Raw genomic sequence first — 18,772 nt, forward strand, 5'->3', positions numbered from 1 at the left:
GTTTGGGGTGGACCTCATCGCGCGCGTTTAGTCCGTTCTCCGAGTCTTCCGGACGAGTCGCGCGCTCACCTCTCATTTCCCTTGCGCAGAGTAGCAGCAGCAACAGCATCAGAAGTAGCGCGCGGCTTTATTCGCTCCCCCCGTGCGTCCCGCGAGTGTCCGGACACCGCTGACCCTCATCACCTTCTCCGTTCGCCTGGAAGCAGGATTCCTCGGGATAACGACGAGTTTTGTGTCGGGTATGTCCGCTGTGTTTATCATATAGTTTCTGTTAATTGTGAACTAGAACAGGAGTGATTTCTTGTTTTAGTAGAGCAAATGGTTTACCACCAGCTGATGGGAATCTCACTTGACACAGGACGCATGAGACATGGAGATCTGTTTTTTTTAATATCACATATTACACGTATTCGTTAATTTTAACTTTGTTATTGTTCTGTATAGGTGGAGGAAGTTGCCTATAGTTCACATCTCTGTGTACAAGTGAGAACAAGTTACTTAGCAGTTAATTAACTTAGTTTGGTGAACGAAGACTGAAAGCAGCAAACTAACCCTGTACATATTTAAAATAAGTCAGAACTCTGTCGATTTCAGTGTTGTGAAAATTGGGTAACTTTGGTGTGCTGTTAAATAAAAGGAAGTTTGCCTCTGAGAAGTTAATCGAGTGTGGCCATCAGTACTTCCACTCTTCTGCTGGACAGATACCACAAAGGATGAATATGTAGAAATCAAACGGCCAGTGTTGCTGTATTGAAATAGTGGAATTTACCAGAGTGTAGTGACAAGCACTTTCAAGTGGGACCTCTTTGTTTGAAAGACCTTTTAATTAATGACAAGGCTTTATCAGTTTTAGCAGTAGCACATTTAGTGTCAAATCTGAAAGATCAAAATATTAGGATAGGCTCTGCATTTGTCTGTTTGTGGGTTTTTTTGCGAGTCTACATCATCTGGTGTCAACTGGACTTGTTTGTCTCTAAGGGTTCTGCACATCTGTCAGATTTTTGGTACATAAATTCTCAAAATGGTCTTCTAGGTTTCAAGTGGTCTGTCTGTCAGATTATATACATTTTGCTTCAGCAGCAGCAGCATACTCCTTTATTAAGTGTCTGTGATTTATTTGGCATTGCACCTACAGGAAACCACCATGAGGAAAAGGCAGGGCTGCATGCTTCCTTAACATTTCCATCTATCTGAGGTGTTTGGTCTGATTGGTGCAGGTGTTTATTCCCTCATAATGATAGGCCAGTCATTCCTCCATTTCCAAATCTTGGTTTCATGACACCAGAAAACTTCTTGTGGGTCTGCTCGAAGGAGTTGTCGTGGAATTTTTAGGGTTGGATGGGGAAAAATGCGATTAGACTGTCCAAGGCCATACTTCATCACTTCCTGTTTCTTTACGAGGTCAGTTCCTGTCTTTAGCCTCGGGCTTAGGCAGGAAGGAAGGGGGTGTGGATATATTTTTTAGTTTGGTTGGGGGGTGGGGGGGTGGTAGAACTAGACATTACAGTTATCACAAAGTCTCACCCGATGTTAGCACCCCCGGACACCACTGGGTGGAGGGTGCCAGCCGAATGTACTCTGTGCTGATGAGAATGTTTTCAGCCAGCAGTGTGGCCTTCTTCTTTCTGGTCTCATAGAAATAGGCATGTAATGTTTAAGAAACAAGATCCGGCTGCTTAACCTCAGGAACTACCTTCATGTTAATGAAATTTATGTATGCTTTCCAACAAGCCACCTCAGTTCTCTGTTTCAAAAGGAAGTGATGACTTCATGTGGAAACAGGATGTCCCGATGACCGAGACACCTTTCTTTTCCATTGTCCTCTGTCTCCCTCTCATTTTTGTGTGTATGCACTCTATGTGTATGTGTTATGCGTGTGAAGGTTCGGTGACTGCCTTCTTCCCATTGTCCTATCATTCCTGCCCCACTCACACTCTGCATCCTGCTGGGCTTCCTGCTAATAATGGAGAGAGTCGGAGAGAAAGGGACGTAAGAAAAGAGCTGGAGAAACACGAAAAGAGGAGGATTGGAGAAAGTCTGAGCTGAGCCACAGAAGTGGTTTAAAAGTACAAAAACTCCACAGATCTGAACAATTGTGTGTGTGTGTTTCCCAGTGTTCCCATGGTGAATTCCCCCACTGGGAGCAGCTTATCTGCAGTCCACTGTGCAGGAAAGGGTGTGTCATTTGGATTTGGATGTTTGCGAGTGTGACGATGGAGGGTGATGCCATTGTGATTTTATAAGGGTGCACTGAATGCATGCTAATTCTTTGTAGGTCAGAATTTATTTGCTTCCCTATATTGTTCAGAGAGTACAAATATACAGCAAATTACTTTTCTGCAGTTGTTGTTCAAGGTCTGTACTTTGTACTTGAGTTACTTAATTTTTTGCTACTTTACACTACTACTACTACATTTTTTTTACATTTATTAGTTACTTTTCAAATTAAGGTTTTACATACAAAACCTGTGATGACATATAATGTGTTGTTATTGATTAAATTACCCAACAGTATACAGTAGTTTATATTAGCTCTACCATCATTACAGTACTGCTTACATGCAAATGTATGAATAATAATGGTCCAATAATTTAACAATACAAAGAGGTTCATTTTGCATAATGAGCACTTTTACTTTTTAAACTTCTAAGTACATTTTGTTGGTAATTCAATACTTTTACATAAATTGAACGCGGGACTTGGCTGCGCGGCTATGTGAGAAAATGAAACAACCCTTGAAAAACGTCAAGGACGTGTATGCGCACTATTATCTCATTATTTGTCTGTCTTTGCTGTTACAGACTTGTCACAAACCATTACCACACGTCTACCCACCAGAGGAAGCTACCTGCCTTTCGCAAAGTATTATGATTTCCTTTTCTCGTGGTAGTAGTATGATTTAAAAGTATTTGTTAGTAGCATAAATGTTTAGGAAACAGAGGCAAATATAAATAATGACTGTGTAGCATGTTTACATGACAGAAGTTTTTTTATTTTGTTTTTTGAAAAGCAGCACAGTCGATCCTAAATACTCCATGACTTGAAAATTAGATTCAATTCAAACTAAGATTAATTCCTTTTACAGCTGAACTCTGACAGTGTATCTTGTTTTCATCGCTTGGTTTCAAGAAGCAAAGAGGAACTCAGGCTATTCTTAAGTTTCTCTGGTGTGATCACTTAAGCAGCACTTACACAGACTCTTTTTACACACATAAAAAGCACCAGTGAGTGCACAGTTCAACTGCTCAACCCCCACTTTACCAACCATCACCCCTGTCACACACCCACACACTCACGTACACTTTGCTGTAGTACCTCAAACATTTTTGGCAGATTAAAAAATAAACCAAATTGTTATCACAAAGCACAGACGAGGAAATACACACGCACTTGTTTGTGTTTCATTCTGCACCTTGACATGTTACATACCAGCATGTAGGTGCACAATTGCATGTCTTGGATCTGTGTTGGCACTCGCTTGGTGAAGCCTTTGTCCAGTGGAGCCATGTCTTGTGTCGTAAATGTAGCTTTGGAGATGAATAGTGTTTCCTGACAGTGTTTCTTTTATGTATCAGCTCCTCAGGTCAACTCAATTATTAGGTGCTATTTATGACTGTGTGTGTGTGTGTGTGTGTGTGTGTGTGTGTGTGGATACGTATCCCTGTTATTGTGCTAATGCTGCCTGTGGTCATCTGCCAAACTCCGAAAAGCTGTGAAAGAAGAGATGAGTGAGAGGACAGCGTTGACATAAAGATGAAAGGGAAGAGGCCAGTTTCACCCTCTGTCACTTCTGCTTTTTGTGGTTCATCAGAAAGAGAAAGAAGTTATCAGTTGAAGGGTGGATAGGGGGAGCATTAAAGGTTATTGTTGGAGGGGTGTGGGCCAGGAGGAGCAGAGAAAAACAGCAATAGAGAGGAAGATGTGTTTGTGTGTGTTTGGCACTCCAGCTGCTTGTTGTGTGCGTGTGGATGGAGTCTGTCCTCAGTTTCCAGGAAAAGGGGGGAGCCATCACAGGGGTGGACAGGAAACTCTAACAGGGCTAACTTCCTGTAGTTCTCCTGATGGCTGACCTGATAGTGAATGAGTGTGTATGTGCATGCTGGCATCTGCACACGTAAAATCTTTGCATATTTTACTCTGAGTGAGCAACAGACTCTTTCAAATGAGGCCCGTAATAGTTTATGTTGCTTTAAAGTGATTGAGAGGAATGTCTGGGAATTTGTTGTGCAGATGGGACAAACCTGGCACTGTTCTATGGAAACTGTGCTGCTTTTTTCATAATGAACATGAATTACTTTTTTTTTCTTTCTTTTTTTTGTCCCCTTCTGCCATAACCTGTATTGTTCTTCCTGTGTGTGACTTCCCTCACATTCCTCAGAAGGTCCGGACGCTGCAGTCCGGAGTTTAGTCAGCTTGAAAAGTTGCCAGTTTGAAGTTTTGCAGGGCTACTCAGCTGCCGGTTTATTAGGTACACCTCACTAAATCCAGTCTCACACAGCAGTCCTGGAATAAATCCCACCTTCATTAAGGTTACACTGCTCAGTTTGGTTGAAACCTTTAGGGAGGTGTTGGTTCAACTGTGTGGTAATTTAGGAGGCTTTAGCTGGCAGTGCTGTTAGAGCTGGATTACACTATGTTGAGAGGTGTTTCTAAGATTTTGCCTGCCCCATTTTCATAAGTGTTATAAACAACATAGTTGAATCTAGGACTGAGCGTTGCAGCCTTCATGAATATAGGATTTACTGAAGGACTAATGTAACAGACTGCGTCATTTTAAAGAAACAGTTTGGGTTTTTTTGTATGGCTTATATAAATAAGATAGAATTAGTTAATTAATGAGCTTATAGGTTCCTAGGAGATGGATTTTTTTTTTTTGAAAGAGCCGAGGAAGCTGCTAAGCTAAGCTAAGCTAACTGGCTGCTGGATGTAGCTTCACGTTTACTACCATCTTCATCTTACGCTCTGCAAGGGAGGATTTCCCAAAATGTCAAACTTATGTTTTAGGAAAAGTGTACATGATAAATCTTTGACTGTTGCTCCAAAAAAAATGCCATTGAGAAAGGCAATTAGCAATAGGTATTCAGGTTTTCCTGAAGAAATGTCAAAAACAAAACCCCAGTCATGTTGATGACTGGATGCAGGCGTCTGTGCGCACAACTGTAAAAGTGTTTTACAGCCATCTCTGTATGTTATTTCCTCTTGATGTTGGCACCAAGTTGTGTTTTGTCAAATCGTCCTATTGAAACAATGTGGTCCGCTCAAAACTGGAAGTCAGGATTGCATACGTGTGTGTGCACATCGACACAATGATCTTCGTGATACGCATTTTACACTGTCAGTGGCTATCACCTTTTTGCCAATTATTATATCTATAAGTCTGTTTCACCACAAACCTTAATGTCTACACACAGGGACACGGACACACACACACACACACACACACACACACAGCTATTGACCAGAGAGAATGAGTGAGTACCCTCTCTTGAAAGCGTTTGGCAAAAGGGAAGTGGCAAACCTCAGATCTACCGCTGCCTTCCCTTATCGAGCTGTCTCTGACTCTCCCTTCGCATGTCTCTTTATTCACGCTTTACCACTCTTGAGCATTTCTCTAACATTCTCCACCACGTTTTCCCTCTATGGTTCTCTGCCACTCATCCTCTCTTTGCCCTGCTCTCTCATTCCAGCCGTTGTCACTCACCTCTTCCTTCTCTTTCCCTCTTTTTTTTTTTTTTCAGTGGCGATGGTGATTGGCAGATGATCTGACAGAGGAAGACATCAGGTGAGAAAAAGTTAACTTCTCCTTCTTGCCTGACCTCCTGCTCCTCTTCCCCCTCCTTCTCCTCCTGCTAGAGGGAAGCTGAGTTTTTATTTAAAGTTTGTTACTTCTCTCTTTGCAGTTTGCTTTATTTATTTTTATATTCTTTTTTTCACTCCAGGGTGCTCCCTGTATGTTGCTCATGTGTTGCTTTCACTTTCGACCAGTTTTTCTCTGAAGTCTCAAGCTTCATGAAGACAAGAATCAGGGGCAACTTACTACTTGTAGCAGTGTGAAAACTGACTTAGTTCTATGTTAAATCTTGTAATGATCCTCTAGCTTCTTGTTTTTTTTTCTTAATTTTATTGATAAATTGTGATACTGTAATTAATTATGCAGTAATCAATGTCATTTAAGGGGCACTTCAATGATTTAGCACATGAGGTTCAATTTACTACTCATACTCATCCTGTGTATAATGTCTTTCTAAAATCTGAAAAAATAACGTGGCTTTGACCCGAAACCTAAAATTTTTTACTGATAGCCTGGGTCACAAACTGTTGCTGGGAGGGTCTCATTGAGTTGCATTATGGCAAATGTAGGATCTGTTCTTTTAGGGGCATGACACATATTATGGACTAAAATACAGAGTATGCTGGCCTCTGCTGCTCTGGTGCTTTTGAGGTGAAATACTAAATCGCTGAAGTGCCTCCTTCAACAGACTTAATTTTGGATTTGCATATTCCTTCTTATTGTTATTCTAAACAAATGTTTGCTGTTATCTCTGTAAACAAGCAAGTCTTTGCTATGGATTATTTTACATCTACTGGCTTTTTAAGAAGGCCTTTATGAGCTGCATACAGCTTGAACCAAGTGTATAGCATCAAACATTAATAAAGACAAAAAAAATCTTGAAAAAGTCAGAGCCCTTACTTCAGTTCTGCTCCTTTCATAGACGCCGTCTCCGTGCTGGTTATTATGGGGTGTGTCTGTTGCAAGCAGAAGAAGTCCACCAAAGCAGCAGCAACAACATCAGCAACAGCAGTAGACATTACAGATCTGTCTCCTAGCAACGCAGATGGAGGGTTGTCCTCAGTCTTGACTCAGAGCCATCAGACCATCCCAGACTTCAACAAGGGCTTCGCATGCAGCACCATCTTCCCCAACACCAACACACACCAACGGCCTGGATGCATAACGGGTATGACTGTGTGTGTGTGTGTGTGTGTGTGTGCGTGCGTGTGTGTGTGTGTGTGTGTGTGTGTGTGTGTGTGTGTGTGTGTGTGTGTGTGTGTGTGTGTGTGTGTGTGTGTGTGTGTGTGTGTGTGTGTGAGGCCACCATGAAAGTGTCTCACAGTATTACTTAGATAATAGAAGGTGAGAATCAATAGTACCTGTTAACAAGTTTGAAATTAAAATTTAACCTGAAATGATGCCATATTTGTTTTTTCTGCATCCCCCCTAAACAAAACAAAACACTGTGACAAAATATTTGAAACCATTTAACCTCAGTTTCCTCCTTTTTAGCCTGACATATGGAAAAATCATGTTATTCCACACTGTTCGACAGTATAACGTACATATTTTGTTATCTTGTTCCACTTAAGATATATGATGTTCACACTGAGAAAAAAATTAAAACCCATGTCCTGGGCATGATTTTATGTACATTTTCTCCAAAATTGAGCCAGAGATATTTGTATCTTTGGGAATTTTTGGATCTCCGCTAGAATTTGAAATCATGTTCTGTGGGTTTTAACATGTTTAAGTGCACAGCGTGAGTTTGTAGACTGATCCACCATCAGGCTGCTGCTTGCTAAAACTTAACTGTAAAAATGACCCCAGAAGACTTAACTGGAAACGTGTTGTATGTGTGTGTTTTCATTTCCGTGTGTCTTTGTGTGAACATGTATGCAGGTGGTGGAGTCACTCTCTTTATAGCTCTGTATGACTATGACGCTCGCACTGAAGATGACCTCACTTTCCAGAAAGGAGAGAAATTTCAGATCATTAACAATACGTGAGTACAGGCAAAACACAGACACAACTGCATTTCAATCATCTTTATGCAGCGAGAGATAGAAAATGAATGTTAACTATATGTGACCAGTGTTAAATGTGTGAAATGAGATCAGCTCTGACTCCCAGATGGTAATTAATTTTGTTTGCATACATTAAATGCCACAGGCTACAATTAAATGCCATCAATTGACACTGTGAACTGTCAGAGGTCTAAACTGCTTCTGGTGACGCTGACAAGCTGCAGAAATCTAAAATAAGTTTGAAAGATGACGTTTAATTTTGCCTTTGCTGCCTGGGTCATGCCGTAATGTCCCTCAGCCAAGTTCACGCTCATGCTCTTTATCTCCTTTCTCATCTACACACCCTTTGTGTCTTCTCTTCATCTGTATGTATACACAGACCTACTTATTTAAAAAGACTGGTGTCAGTTTTTACACATATTGCTCATAAGGAGGAATAAATAAGGAATTTTGTACTGGCACTATTTAATTTTATTTCACTGTTGTGAAAAATATCATAAATATGAAGTATGAGCTTATGTATTTCATCTCGACGAGCAAACTGATGTTTTGTGTGTGGTTTGACAGAGAGGGAGACTGGTGGGAGGCTCGATCTTTGGACACTGGCAACTCAGGTTACATCCCCTCCAACTACGTAGCTCCTGTCGACTCCATACAGGCTGAGGAGTGAGTACACACACACACACACACACACACACAGTGTAGTGACAGCTACATGAGGTGCGCTATCAGTACTGATGAGTTTATGCTGAAAGATTTTCTCAGTGATTGACATGACGTCTGAGGGCAAATGTTGCTTGATGTGTGCTGTTGCTGTGGTGACCTATGGCGTTGTTGTCATGGTGACAGGTGGTATTTTGGGAAGATGGGGAGGAAGGATGCGGAGAGACAGCTGCTGGGCCATGGCAACCAGAGGGGAACTTTTCTCATACGAGAGAGCGAGACCACCAAGGGTAAAGAGACCACACACACACCTACACACACAAAGACAGACACACATACAGTACTCTCTTTCTCTTTCTCTTACTTCTCTAAATACATAAAAGCTTTCAATTTTTCTCTCTTCCTGTCTATCACCTCTACCCTGAGCTGTGCGTCTCGGTCCTCACGTTCCCTCCCTCATTCCATGCTCCTCTCTTTACAGGTGCTTATTCTCTGTCTATCCGTGACTGGGATGACAACAAGGGAGACCATGTGAAACATTACAAGATCCGCAAACTAGACAACGGTGGCTACTACATCACCACGAGATCACAGTTTGACACTGTTCAGCAGCTGGTAGAGCACTACACAGGTGAACCACATAAACACAACACATGACACTAATTCACTAATTCCTCTTTTTTTCTGCCTTTCCTTCAGAGTGAGGAAGTGTTTAAAGTGGTTTCAGCAAATCCAAGAGGAGTTGAACTGAGGTCAACTGGACTTGGATCTTGAAGATGTTTCACCTCTCATCCAAGAGGCTTCTTCAGTTATTCACTTCTTTCAGTCAGAACTGAACAAGCCTACTGGATGAGAGGTGAAACCTTTTTAACCGTAACAACCTAGTCCAGCTGCCCTCGATTCAGCTCTTCGTGGTTCCAGGTTAACCATGACCTGGATGACTGAGGAAGTATTCATGTTACACAGCCTCTGCTTCCATGCATTTAGTCTTAAAAACACCTTGAATCTTTGCTTAATCATTCACCAAATAAATTAAATATATCTTATTCAGCTTCTACTTGATTTATGACGTTAAGTTACCTTGAAGATTTGTTAGTTTCACCACTTTCACTTTGGTAAAATACTTGAAAACTTCTCCTTCTACCACTGACCATTAGTGACTTTTAAAGCTTGGCAGTGAGTCTGCCTGCAGAAGGTTCACACCTTCCACTTCCTCTGCTCTCTGTCAGTGTAAATCTGCCCCCTAGTGGTTTAGGCTGATAGAGCAAACACTCTGCAGTATGTGCACTTTTCTTGACACCATCCTCATAAGCCACCTGAGAGATCAGGGCACATATATGATGGACTTTTTCTGCTAGTGTTTATTTGTTTTTCTTACTATCTGTATGGTCCCTGTGTTTTCTTTTCTTTTGTATCTGTACATGATGTTGCTGCTGCTCAGAATGTGTGTTTATGTCTGTTTTGCAGAAATTTCCTTGTGTCTTTGTACTTTAGTTTTTGGTTTACTTTTCAGTTGCATAAGCAACCTGTCTTGTTCTTTCTTTATCTCTGCGTTTGCTCTGTTTTCTCTTCCTCTTGTCTCCTTTTTCCTTTGCCTGTCTGCTCGTCTCTCCTCTCTCACTCAGAGAGAGCGGCGGGACTGTGCTGCCGTTTGATTGGCAGCTGTAAACGGGGCATGCCTAAGCTGGCTGACTTATCAGTGAAGACCAAGGATATGTGGGAGATTCCCCGTGAATCCCTCCAGCTGATTAAGAAACTGGGCAACGGCCAGTTTGGAGAAGTCTGGATGGGTAGGAATATGTTGCAGGGGTGGGAAGGTAACAGCAGGAGCACACCTGGATAAAGACATATTAAAACAGGAACAGTTATATATTATATGTTCTATGTCTTGGTTATATTCAGTTTACAAAAATCAGAAATATTTCTATTGTAAAGACACAAGCAGACACACTGTAAAGGCCTGATTATCTGTCTGTGTTGTGCAGAGTGTCTGCTTATACCTGCAACAAATAAATGGGCTGAGCACATACACATAGTCACCACACACATAGCTGTTAGATGTAGTCTGGACCACCTTTTGATTGAAACCTGTAGCAGTGAAACAAATCCTTGAAAAATCCCTGTATGTCATAACAATTACACAGAGGCAAATGTTAATTAATAAAAATGTGTTTTATATCCAGGTATGCAGAGCTGTTCCTCTCCTCTCCTGTTGTTGCATGTGCATGTTTCATCATCTCACCTCACCTCTTTGTCACCCCCCCCCCCCCCCCCACCCCACGATCTTTCTCCCATCTTTCTCCAATCACTTCACATTTTTTCTCCCATTCTCCATCACCCACTCTTCCTGTACTCCCACTCTTTCATTTCCTTTTCCTACATCTCCACCCTCCTTGGCTCCATTCTCCTCCACCCTTAGGGAGTAATGATGGGCTGTGTTATTACCTGACCAAGCCCTGTCTCAACTCCACCCCTCTCACCATGGGCCTTGGGCGGGATGCCTGGGAGGTGCCCAGGGAAACACTGGCCCTGCAAAAGAAGCTGGGACAGGGCTGCTTCGGGGACGTGTGGATGGGTGAGACTGGTGCCTCCGACCTCTAATGCCCTCTATAGACTTAGAGCAGAAACTATCTGTTCAGCATCCTGTGTAGTGTCTGTTGCTGTCCAGTAGCATAGACTGTTGGTAATGCTGGCTGCAGCTAGCCATTCATGTTAGTATGTGTAAGCAAAGTTTGTTTTCCCCAGTAAATCATATATTAGCTGGTATTCCCACAGGATGCCCTTACAGTTACACCTAAGACCAATTTCTTGTTGAAGCCGTCATACAGTTTCCCCGACTAAATCCCAGTGTGTTGGATTTCTGAGCCGTGCAGTTTCTCCCTGAAGCCAGTCAAGCTCTGTGCCTGTCCATGTAGCTCAGGCGCTGCTGGTGTTGATGTAAGACCAGTAAACCTCCCTCTCTCCTAACATCACTCTGTCTCATGTCATGCATGCCTTCCAAAATAACAATCATTTGCATGCACCAGGAATTAGACCATCTGTGTTTTCACTATGGAATGCATGTTGTATACTTAGTTTTTATATATATATATATTTTTTCTTTTTTTTTCTGTATGTGTGTTTGTGTCCCCCATACATGTATGTAGCAAGTACTTGCACAGTATATACAGCCATCCACCTGTCATTATGCCAGAAAAGTAGTGTGTGTGTGGTGTGTATGCTTGTGCAGTATATCTCTGTGTGTGTGTCCATGTTCTGTGTGTGCATTAACATCCCCTTGTCTGTATGCCAGGCATGTGGAACGGCACCACCAAGGTAGCAGTGAAGACTCTGAAGCCAGGAACCATGTCCCCCGAGGCCTTCCTGGAGGAGGCTCAAATCATGAAGAGACTTCGCCACGACAAGCTGGTGCAGCTCTACGCCGTTGTGTCGGAGGAACCTATCTACATTATCACTGAGTTCATGAGCCAAGGTAAACTGTCATGCCTGTGATGCCCTGTAGATACAATATGTGTCAATACTGTTAGGTGGAAACCTCACTGACTTTTAAAAAGTGAGTTCCTAAGAAGTAAAATGTGTACTATTCCATAAATAGACAGCTGATAAATGTATTGAGAAAGCTCATACTGTTCACAAGGTGTCCAACTTTGGGATAACAATGCATCTGCAGAATAAGAATAGTAAATATTTAATAGAAATAACATAATATATAACAATAGAATGTGTTTTTGCTTTTTTTTTTAACCTGCATTTGGATCATATTAAAATCATGGTCATCATGATGCCACACCCTTTCTTTTTCAGGAAGTTTGCTGGACTTCTTAAAAGATGGAGAGGGGCAAAGCCTGAAGCTGCCTCAGCTGGTGGACATGGCTGCACAGGTGTGTTGAACACACACTGACAGACTGAAACATAAGTTTATATGTCTGCTATAGATCTGAGCTCCTTTTGCCTCTTCGTGTGCGCAGATTGCAGCTGGAATGGCGTATATCGAGAGGATGAACTACATCCATCGTGACCTGCGAGCAGCTAACATTCTCGTTGGAGACAATCTAGTGTGCAAGATCGCTGACTTCGGCCTGGCCAGGCTCATTGAGGACAACGAGTACACAGCTAGACAAGGTAACAGCATGTGATATTAAGTGAGTATGTGTGTGTGAGCATGAAGGAGACTGAGGAATACAGACTCACACAGTGCGATGATTTAAGGGCCAGTGTGTAGGATTTAGTGGCATCTAGCAGTGAGTTTGCAGATTGAAACCAGCTGAGTGCCCCTAACCTCACCCCTCCCTTTACAAGTGTCTAAGAGAATCTACGGTGGTCTTTCAGGTGATGTAAAAATGCAAAAGGCCCTCTCTAGAGCCAGTGTTTGGTTTTTCTGTCATGGGCTACTATAGAAACATAGCTGACTCTGTGGAAGAGGACCAGCTCCTTGTGTAGATATGAAGGGCTCGTTCTAAGCTAACGAAAACACAACACATTCTTAGTTTCAGGTGATTATACACCAATGAAAACATAATGATGATGTTCCATTTCTGCCAAGAGATCCTCCCTAAATCCTACACACTGTCCTTAAAGAGTATCTGCCTCTGCCTCCATGTCTATATTTTTATACATATCCTATCGTTATTATATGATTATGCATCTTCACTGTGTTGCCATGGTTTCAGGGGCGAAGTTCCCCATCAAGTGGACCGCTCCAGAAGCTGCACTGTATGGACGCTTTACCATCAAATCAGATGTCTGGAGCTTTGGCATCCTACTAACTGAACTCATCACTAAGGGACGTGTACCATACCCAGGTACTACATGCTACCTGTTTGTTCAGTGTATTTTTATTTCCCAGTAACGGGTTGATCGTCATTGGGAGTGAAAATTCTCCAACATTAGGCATTTTTCAGCTAAATTCTTATAAAGCAACAATCTGGAAAAGTAGTTGCAGATGATTGTGGAGGGTTAGAGAGTTTTTTAGTAGTTAGTTTTGGCTGGTGGTCACTGAGCGGCTGTACTGTGACTTTAGGGCCCAAGTGCCTTGCTCAACAATGCATCAAAAGTAAATGGAGCTGGAGGGGAAAACATTTCTTAAGAACCTGCCACCCTGCTGACCAAATTAGTCAGCAGATCATGACCTTTCCTCAACCAAACATCCCTGGTTTTACTGTATGTCCTTAAGCACTGATTCTATTGGGTGAATCTGAAAGAGATTTAATGAGTAATGCTTGTAAAATGTTATTGATACACTGACACCTGATTTTAAAAATGGATAATAATTTGCAATTTGTGGTGTTTATGTAAAATCAAAGTTGCATTGTTCCTTTACTCCAGACATTTTAATTTGGAGCTACTGCCTGTTAAAATGCCATAATACAACTTTATGTATGTTTTCATATGTATGTTTTCATCTTCGGCCGCAACCATATTGTGGTGTATTCCAGATTTTCATGCAGTATTTTAAACAAACAGAATACTGGTAGCCAGTAAAGTCAATGTATTATGTACTGTTTTGATCATATCTGGGCATTTTATTTATGTTTGTCTTGATTCTATTTATTTATTTATTTATTTATTTGTTTATTGTACTTTTCTCTGTATTTTGTATGTGTTAATTCAACTCTTTTTCTCTGAACCCTCTCTCCCTCTCCTGCGTCTGCATTCCCCCCTCCCTCCTCCACCCCTTTAGGCATGAACAACCGTGAGGTGCTGGAGCAGGTGGAGAGGGGCTACAGGATGCCCTGTGCCCCCGGTTGCCCCGCCTCGCTCCATGAACTGATGCTGCAGTGCTGGAGGCGGGAGGCCGATGAGAGGCACACTTTCGAGTATCTGCAGTCCTTCCTGGAGGATTACTTCACCGCCACAGAGCCGCAGTACCAGCCCGGAGAAAACCTGTGACCACACACTTGTAGGACAGACATGGAGCAACAAATGGAAAAACAGAGGCAGACAGACAGACCTATACACAAATACACTGACAGACATGTTGTAGTAGGCTAAATGTACATGCTGTCATTGTATTTGTGCTCACATACCCTAATGGAAAGACATACATATGCACACATATAACACACGCATATGAACATACATATCATTGCCTTGTTTAATTGTTTCCCTTTGGTCATCGATCACTGCAGCCCGTTCAGGACAGATCAGTCAACCATGCTGAAGAGCAGAGTCGGAGCTCTGCTGATCAGGCCTTGCAGTAATGTTGCTTTACTCTGTAACCATGACAACAAGGCCCTGAAAGAAGATGTAGATGGTTGGGCTGAGGTGGGGGGAAGTCGAGTTGGTACATGATGTGTTCTGCTACCATATAGGTTTATCTCTCTCTCGCTGAGAACAGTGTTTTAGTAGATTAACTATTTACCTGAGATAAATGCAGTGTGTTATTATAGAAATGAAAGCAGATGCAACAGGTTATTAGGCAACAGCTGGAATGCTGTTTTTGAAAAATGTCAGAATGAACCTCATGAACCTGCGTGGTCTCTGAGTAGATTATGTACAGACACGGGCTCTTCTATGTAAGCTTTAAGAAGATTGACGTTCCTCCGGTAACTGAACAAAGGACTGCTGTAAACCGTGTCATGTTATTTACATAAGAAGTCTTTTAACCTGTGCCTTAAAGTGGTCAAATTAAGGGCTGTTTTAGATTTCTAAGTACCTTTTATACTGTTTTAGCAAAGTCTGAGAGATGGTAAGGAATGCTCTTTGTTTGTCAAATATTTTCTATGACAATTTTGTATGAACTGTCTCTGTTTTAATTTAACACAGATATATCTGTGCATCACAAAGATTATAACTAGTTAGCATGTATGCAGTTTCCATCCATTGGGAGGGCAGGGTGAAATGTTACACATAAAGGGCAAAGATTAATGTCACTGGAGAGATAGTTGTATTTTCGTGATAAGAATGTAACCTTTGTGTTCAGATTCTCCTGTCATGTTATTTTAATAAAGATCAGATATCTTTCCCAAGTTAAGGCATGTCTCTTATTCTATGTGTATTTGAACAATAGGTGCTGTTTTAATTGGTGTTTTCTCACAAATAACAAAGACAGCAACCATCACATAGAAAAAATCATGATTATATGGGAATGATTCTTCTTTAATGTGATTTTCCTGAAACAAAAGGCTGACGTGAAGAAGCATTTCTTTGTTTTACCTTTCAAGCAAAATGTCCTATTTTCCCTGTTCACTCAGAAAGTGGAACTGATCAAAAAAATAATAATAAAAACAATCTTGAGCCAATTCAATATATGTTTGGCTTCTACACTATAACAATACCATTATTATATTAAAAATTTACCTAAATACATATTTTAAAAAGACATGCTTTAGCTGTAGCTTTGAGTATTAATATAAAATATAATATGATATTGGTGTTCTTGGTGTCCCAGACAACCCACTCTTTCTCAGCCTCTCTCTCTCTCTCTTTCTCTCTCTCTCTCTTTCTCTCTCTCCGCTGTCTGCTTCATTCACACTCACGCGCTCTATCTTCAGTAAACTACTCTTCCCATAGTTCCAGAGGTGTAATGTGAGGCCAGCTACGGGTGCCCGGATGGCTTTGACAGTCGGGCACGTTGGAGAGGCACAGCGGAGACTGGGGCGCAAGAGAGACACAGAGCTGGAATTGCAGAGGCAGAGACGCACGGGCGCACGGTCGATTTTCGCCTCCCGCATACTGGGGAGTCCCGTGCCTGTCACCAAAACCGGAGGACAGGGCTCGAGCGCGGTTATGTCAGCACCTTAATTGGGGAGAAGACTGTGAACCAACGTCCCTTCTCCCTATTTTTTAATTTCTCCCCCTTTTATTTTTTTTTGCTTTTCCATCTTTGTGGGTGCAGATATTGATGTGAGCCAGAGGAGCGGTTTTTCCGTTGAGTCGCACGAGACGGTGGCGCGCGACGGCAGGAGGAGACAACGTTTACATTGATGTGGGAGGACTCTCTCCCTCCGAGGTGGGGAGCCCAGATGAAGGGGAAATGCTGCGCGCTGACGGCTGCAGCCGTCAAGGCAACGGCTCCGTGACCCGGGCGAGGAGAGGAGTAAAGCACCGCCACCGACAGCCGCGCGAGTCGCCAGCCCCGCCAGCCAGCGTTGACACCGCAACAGCTCCAGCAGCCAGCGCGAGCCCCCAGACTCTCTCTCCCCCTCTCCCTTGGTGAGTGCGCGTGCAGCGTCTTGTGTACACAACACCAAAAAAAAAAAAGAAAAAAATTGCTTACTGTCCGCTCGGCCAGTTGTGCTGCGCACCTCTGACTACGTTTCTTTTTGAGTTTTTTACATTAACCTCATCGGTGCCGTAAACGGACGGAGCTCTGCATGCGTACCGCTCGTGCTGCTGGGTCATCTGGGCTTTACTGTAGGCATGCAGCGTGTGTGGTTAGATCTTACATGATGATGTTCAAACACACAAATACGCAAACACACGCACGCGCGCGCGCACACACACACACGCAGTGTGACTGAATGTGCGCGCAATGAACCCTGTATACCCCCACCTGTTTTTTTTAGATTTACAATATTCTCACCTTTTAGCCTCATTATCACTGAATTTATATACAGTGTAGGAAAAGCAACAGTCTACAGTACCTGCCCAGGTACTGTCACATTGCTGGCACACACACACACACACACACACACACACACACCACACACACACACACACACACACACACACACACACACAGCCTCTTGTTTATTTGCCGTCTCCATAGGTTGGCCCTGTGGGTGAGTTTGATGGGACTTTTCTAATGATGAATTTACATACCAGTGGCAAATACCAGAAGTCTGACTGTGAGCCCAGCTTCTCATGATGGACAGATGTTTGCGTTACATATAAACAGGAGACACAGAGAGCCCCGGTGAGCATCCGTCCAGCTCCTGGGGGTTTCCATCCCGGCAGCCCGCCTGAGCTCTCAGGGCAGTTAGGGAGGACACAGCAGCAGCACATCCTGCAGTGGCAACAGGGCCAGAGTGTTGGAGAGACACGGCGTACTCATGGTGGTGATTATCAGCTCTTGTCTGTGGTTTAGTGGGGAGGAGGGGCTGGGGGGGGTGACAAAGGAAGAAAGAGTGCATGAGAAACTGAAAGAGAGGACAGGGAGCGAGGATGAGAAGGAGAAGGAAGTCAATGTCAATGTCTGGGCAGTGACACTTCGTTATTTAAGGGCCCCTCTGAGACGTGCACAGGCTGCCCTAGTGCAGGTGCTGTTGGTATGCAGAGTGATGCTCTGTCTGTCTGTCTCTCTGTCTCACACTCACACAGTCTCACTCTCTCAGTCGCTGTTTGAAGAGTGAGTTCTCTTATTGGCAGGTCCACTTGGACATAATGAATAATTTCAACCCTCTGAATGCTGGAATGAAAAGGAAATGGCCTCACCTTGGCATGCAGCCGCTGTCTGTCAGACTTGTCTTGAGTGCATGGCCCTGTGTGTGTGTGCGCGTGTGTGTGAGTGTGTGTGACAAACAAAGAGAATGTGAACATATAACAGCTTAGGCCTATTGTGCCTCCTACCTGTGTGAGCGGGGCTAGTTGTCATAGCAACGGCCTTGTAGCTCCGTTGATGTTCCTCCTGTCCTCATTGGCAGGGTCAGTGCACCTAACACACCACATCTCGTCTCAAAGCTCTGTGTGTGCGTGTGTATGCATGCACATGTGTACTTCCAAGTGTGTGTGTGTGTGTGTGTGTGTGCGCGCGCACTGTGGAAGTACCTTTTGTTTGTGCCTTGCTGCAGTTCGTAGGCGTGTGGGTTGATGGCACAGACAAGTCAGAGTGTGTGTGCGCGCACACGCACATGTGTGTTGCAGTGTCACAAAGATGCACCCTGCTGATATGACAGCCGACAGCTCAACCAATCACCTGTTTTCTCTTTCTGCCTATCAGCATGTGAGGTTGCCATAGTCAGACGTCCTCTTGATATGGAGGTCGTCATGGAGATGGAGAAGACAGAATGGACACATATTCATGTATGCGCACACACACACACACAAACATACACAGACACATGATACATGGATTGGTACAATATTTATTGACTTCCTCTGATTTCCTGGTGCTTCGGGAAGTTTTGAGTTCAGGATGGTGCAACCTGTTGAATGGCTGAATAATGGTTTTAGAAGAGTGACAGTTTATTGATGCACCAGGTCCAAGCATGAAGTAGGCTAGCCTGAAAGGATAGAACCCGTCATCAAATCTCTTTCTGGTCCTGTCATTAATCTTTCACCTCAACGAACAGAACTGCACATTTACTGCCACCAGACAAGCTCCAGTAAATCAGAGGATATCCTACCAGAGATTGAGTCTGTTCAAAC

General features: G+C 43.0%; 1 protein-coding gene across 3 annotated transcripts; it reads left to right on the top strand.

Moving 5' to 3' along the window:
• The first annotated feature begins 107 nt into the window (after nt 1–107).
• yrk (Yes-related kinase) lies at nt 108–15,718 on the top strand. Of its 3 annotated transcripts, none has more exons than XM_041054002.1 (13): nt 142–239; nt 5,740–5,783; nt 6,715–6,960; nt 7,677–7,779; nt 8,369–8,467; nt 8,651–8,754; nt 8,946–9,095; nt 10,090–10,254; nt 11,757–11,936; nt 12,269–12,345; nt 12,433–12,586; nt 13,135–13,266; nt 14,145–15,718. In XM_041054002.1, the coding sequence occupies exons 3-13, from the start codon at nt 6,738–6,740 to the stop codon at nt 14,351–14,353; spliced, it is 1,596 nt and encodes a 531-aa protein (XP_040909936.1). In that variant the 5' UTR covers nt 142–239; nt 5,740–5,783; nt 6,715–6,737; the 3' UTR covers nt 14,354–15,718. The 3 variants fall into 3 exon arrangements, with proteins under 3 accessions (XP_040909938.1, XP_040909936.1, XP_040909939.1); XM_041054005.1 differs by lacking the exon at nt 10,090–10,254 and adding an exon at nt 10,884–11,039; XM_041054004.1 differs by lacking the exon at nt 5,740–5,783 and having other exon boundaries at nt 108–239.
• Nucleotides 15,719–18,772: the final 3,054 nt, after the last annotated feature.

The sequence above is a fragment of the Toxotes jaculatrix genome, chromosome 13 (assembly GCF_017976425.1).
Source record: "Toxotes jaculatrix isolate fToxJac2 chromosome 13, fToxJac2.pri, whole genome shotgun sequence".
NCBI classification, from domain to species: domain Eukaryota; kingdom Metazoa; phylum Chordata; class Actinopteri; family Toxotidae; genus Toxotes; species Toxotes jaculatrix.

What these genes read in the sequence shown, in the direction of transcription:
- yrk (XM_041054004.1), top strand. Translation starts at nt 6,738, where the DNA reads ATGGGGTGTGTCTGTTGCAAGCAGAAGAAGTCCACCAAAGCAGCAGCA. An exon ending in CACTGAGTTCATGAGCCAAG is followed by an intron (nt 11,937 to 12,268) that starts GTAAACTGTCAT and finishes TTTCTTTTTCAG; the next exon opens with GAAGTTTGCTGGACTTCTTA. An exon ending in GGGACGTGTACCATACCCAG is followed by an intron (nt 13,267 to 14,144) that starts GTACTACATGCT and finishes CCACCCCTTTAG; the next exon opens with GCATGAACAACCGTGAGGTG.